We start from the raw sequence: 4423 nt of genomic DNA, 5'->3' as shown, positions 1-4423 counted from the left end.
AGTATTTATTCGTTTGGTAATTTATTTGATTCTGAAATCATGAATGATAGAACACTTAAGCAATTGGTTGCTCCTAATGTTGATAATGAGCAGCTCCTATGTATTCGTTATGCTAATCTTGTTGTACCTTTTAAGCTTACGTCTGGACTGATACACTTTCTTCCCAAGTTTCATCGTCTTGCAGGTGAGGATCCTCACAAACATTTGAAGGAATTTCATATAGTCTGCAGCACTATGAAACCACTAGGGGTGGATGAGGAGAAAATCAAGCTGCGTGCTTTTCCTTTCTCTTTGGACAGTGGAGCTAAAGACTGGTTGTACTACTTGCCACCTTCCTCCATTGTAAGTTGGAATGACATGTCAAAATTGTTTCTGGAGAAGTTCTTCCCTTCATCCAGGGCCACCACAATCAGAAAGAAGTTCAGTGGCATAAGGCAAGCTAATGGGGAGAATATGCATGAGTATTGGGAGCGGTTTAAAAGGCTTTGTGCAAGCTGTCCACATCATCAGATTCCAGACAATCTCCTGATTGTTTACTTCTATGAAGGGTTGCTGCCTATGGATAGGAACCTTTTAGATGCAGCTAGTGGAGGAGTCCTGGGAAATAAAACACCTGATGAGGCAAAAGAGTTGATTGCTGAGATAGCGGCTAATGCTCAACAATTTGGCACTAGAGCAAACAACAGTGCAGTGTTCCAAGTGAAAGCTCCTCCAATGCAAAATCCAATAGTGGCAGCAGCAGGAGCATAAAGCACAGATAACCAGAGAATGGAGAACAGACTTGATGAGTTGACATCAATGGTGAGGCAGTTGGCAGTGACACAGACTGTGCAACCTTCTGCTCAACAGATAAGCAACCTGTGTGGCATCTGTTGTGATCCTTCTCACCCCACGAATGTTTGTCCTTCCCTACAAGACAGCGGTTTCCAAGTTGATCAGTCTGTTGCTGCAGTTTTTTCTGCAAAGCCACAATACCAGCAGCAGCAGCAGCAAAACAATCCCTTCTCTAATACATATAATCCTGGCTGGAAAAATCATCCAAATCTCAAATGGAGCCAGAATCAGCAAAGTGCACCATTTCAGCAGAGGCAGCAGTTTGTACCTTCACAGCAGAGGCAAAATTTTCAACAATTTTCACCTCCACAGCAAATGCAGCAGCCGCCAATGCAGCAGCAGTCGCCAATGCAGCGGCCGCCGCCAATGCAGCAGCAAGCCAGTAGCAATGGTCCTTCTTTGGAGGATTTAGTGAAGCAGATGGCAATTAACAATCTGCAGTTCCAGCAGAGGACTGAATCTTCCATCCAAAATCTGCAAACACAGATTGGCCAACTTGCAACATCAATGAGTCAGAATCAACAAGCAAGTGGCAGCTCCCTTCCCTCATAGACAGTTCCAAATCCAAAGGGAACCAACAATGTTAGTACCATCTCTCTGCGGTCTGGCAAGCAATTGGAGGAGCCAAACCAATCTGCTGTTGAGTCATCTCAAGGAGGTGACACTGGTTCAAGGAAGCAAAATACTGATACTTCTGATGTCCACATCATGTTACCTTTTCCTCAAAGAGCCACTCAGTCTAAAAAGCAAGCAGCAAAAGCTCAAGATAAAGAGATTCTTGACACCTTCAGAAAAGTAGAGGTCAATATCCCACTCTTGGATGCAATTCAGCAAATTCCAAGATATGCCAAGTTTCTGAAGGAGTTGTGCACCAACAAGAGGAGGCTGAAAAGAGATGAGCGAGTCAGCGTCATCCAGAATGTTTCAGCACTCATCCAACCCATACCCAAGAAGTGTCAAGATCCAGGGACATTTACTATTCCTTGCATTATTGAAAATTCTGTTTTTCATGATTGTATGTTAGACTTTGGAGCATCCATTAATGTTATGCCTGAATTTGTGTATAAGTCTCTTGGTCTTGGTCCCTTACGTGCTACTGGTATTATTGTTCAGTTAGCCAACAAGAGTAGTGTTCATCCTTCTGGAGTAGTTGAAGATATATTAGTTAGGGTTAACAATCTGATTTTTCCTGCTGATTTCTATGTCTTAGGGATGGAGGGTGAGACTCCTAGTAGTACAATTATACTTGGTAGACCTTTCACGAAAACTGCTAGGACTAAGATAGATGTGCATGCTGGTACTTTTTCCATGGAATTTGGTGATAGCATGGTTAATTTTAATATTTTTGATGCCATGAAATATCCTAGGGAAGAGCATTATGTTTTCTGCATTGATATAATAGATGAAATGGTTGATGATATCTTTGTTGATTTGATTGCTGAATATCCAGAATTTTCATCCTTCCTTGATCTGATTCTAATTTTAATCATGCATTGAATGATGATTTGCATAGTGGTTATGCATTGAAGTTGAATTCTGAATGGTCTGTTGAAATTATTGATGATTCTGTTTCTGAGAATTTGATTGCAGGCATAGATGTTAATGTGTTTTCTGCAGAACCTGCACCACTAAACTTCTCTCATCCACTGAGCAGCCACCTAAGTTGGAACTGAAGGTTCTGCATGACCATCTGAAGTATGCATATCTGGAGGAAAATGAGCAGTTACCTGTGATAGTGGCCAAGAACCTTCTACCTAAGCAGGAGATAAAGCTTCTGACATTGCTGAAAGAAAATAAAAAGGCAATTGGATGGACTTTAGCAGATAATGTGGGAATCAGCCCTTCCATGTGCATGCACCGCATTTTACTTGAAGGTGTTAAACCAGTGAGGCAGAAATCAGGCTGTTTATTCTCTTAGGGAGTTCAGGGAGTTCTCTTCCCTCTTTTTCTTTTCTTTCTGTTATTTGCATTTTTATTTTTATTTTCTTTTCTTTCTTTTAGTTTTTGACTTTTATAGGTAGATTTTCCTCTTCTTTCTGGTAATTATTGAGTGGTACATGGAGTAGACTTAGATCACAGTGTTTGATAGCATAGTCTGTTAGGCTTTGATCTCAATTCTTGGATTGCAATACCTGTTGATTGATATGTGATGTTGATTGCATGATTTGGTTAACCCTTGTGAGGTTTTGAGCCTGTATACATGGCATATCTTCTGGCCATGCTTTCTTTCTTGTGTGCTTCTGCTCTTGATCTTTGTTCTTTAGCACTTGCTCTGATTCTTTTTGAAACTGCATTTTTCACTTACATGCATGAATATGATTGAGGCATTCATTTCTTTCTTTACCAACTTTAGCCAGATAGCCATCCCTTACATTATTATCCCTTGATGAGCCCCTTGAGCCTTTATATCCTTTACTTCTTGAGCCACATTACAAGCCTAAGTGAAAAACCAATTAATTCCACACCCTGGAGATTTACTGAGCAATAGTTTTCACTGTGATGTTGTGTTTAAGTGTAGGGGTTTGCCCGATGCATGCAAATTAAGTGTGGGGGGTGACAATCTGATTCTTTTCTCTGCTATGTGGTTCTTCTGTGTTCCTAAAAAAACAAAAACAAAAAAATGTGTTTATTTTTATCTTTTCATTATCTTTGTGTAGTTCTTAACTTTTGCTCTTGTAGATTTCTGAGGTGTTTTACCTTCTTTTCCATATTTCATCCATACCTTCACCTCAGCCCCATTACAACCCTGCATAAAGCCCTTTTGATTTGTGCATGCATCTGTTAGTAGCAGTGGAGAAGTAGAATTTGAGCAAGCCTATGGTATAATGATTTTCTTGAGTAGATTTGAGTGATACACTGATTACCTGTTATGCTTGAGAGAAAAATATTGAGAGCATCTTGTGAGAAACCATTTTCTGTAATTGGCATATGCAGCTGAAATTAGCAGGTCTTGTGATTCGAGATTAGGAAATTCCTGTCCTGATTGACTTATCTGTGGAAGACTTGTGATCTTTGTATATTTTATGTATGCTTGATAGTAGTTAGAAAGGATTGGTTGATCTTAGTCTTTGCTTTCAATTTTAGTTTTTGCCCAGGATGCAAAAAGATAAGTGTGGGGGAATTTGATAACTCATATTTTGTTACACTTATTTATTACTCTTGGTTGGTATTTTTATGATTTATTTGAATTAAATAAAGGTCTTTTGGGTCAAATCACAATTCTAGATTTTAATTGGGTTTAATTGATTTTCGTCATAATTTTCCAAATTTACACTACTTTCGTATTTTGACCATATCTCATTCTACAGATGTCTGATTGACTCCGTTCTTGTTGAGTTTTGCAGCTAACAAATAGGGATACAATCACTATTTCAGCTACTGAAGCCCAATTCAGACGACAAGATGGTCGAAACCTGAGCTCAAGATGACGTGTTTTTATTTTGACGTTTGGACTTGTAATTCACATTAGGACCCAATGTGTTTAGGACCCAAGGCCATGTTTTATTGATTTATTTTATTTTATTCAACTTTTATTTTATGTATGGGCTGAAGCGGTGAAACCTTAGCCGTTCTGAATGACGGCTATTTA

At 39.2% G+C, this 4423-nt stretch overlaps 1 protein-coding gene across 1 annotated transcript; it reads left to right on the top strand.

Moving 5' to 3' along the window:
- The first annotated feature begins 768 nt into the window (after positions 1–768).
- LOC133293048 (uncharacterized) lies at positions 769–2331 on the top strand. The gene is made up of 2 exons (XM_061491560.1): positions 769–897; positions 1387–2331. Exons 1-2 carry the CDS (start codon positions 769–771, stop codon positions 2329–2331), a joined length of 1074 nt encoding a protein of 357 aa, XP_061347544.1.
- The last annotated feature ends 2092 nt before the right edge of the window (positions 2332–4423 follow it).

The sequence above is a fragment of the Gastrolobium bilobum genome, unplaced genomic scaffold (genome assembly GCF_033153095.1).
Source record: "Gastrolobium bilobum isolate Gb01-03AN ecotype WA unplaced genomic scaffold, APGP_CSIRO_Gbil_v1 utg3588, whole genome shotgun sequence".
Classification (NCBI taxonomy): Eukaryota; Viridiplantae; Streptophyta; class Magnoliopsida; order Fabales; family Fabaceae; genus Gastrolobium; species Gastrolobium bilobum.
The sequence above is the reverse complement of the archived record's forward strand: the minus strand, read 5'-3'. Positions and strand labels throughout refer to the sequence as shown.

Bases quoted from the DNA above. Each gene is read 5' to 3' on its own strand.
- LOC133293048 (XM_061491560.1), top strand. From the start codon at position 769: ATGGAGAACAGACTTGATGAGTTGACATCAATGGTGAGGCAGTTGGCA. The intron at 898-1,386 runs GTTTGTCCTTCC...CTTCCCTCATAG, and splicing joins ATCCTTCTCACCCCACGAAT to ACAGTTCCAAATCCAAAGGG.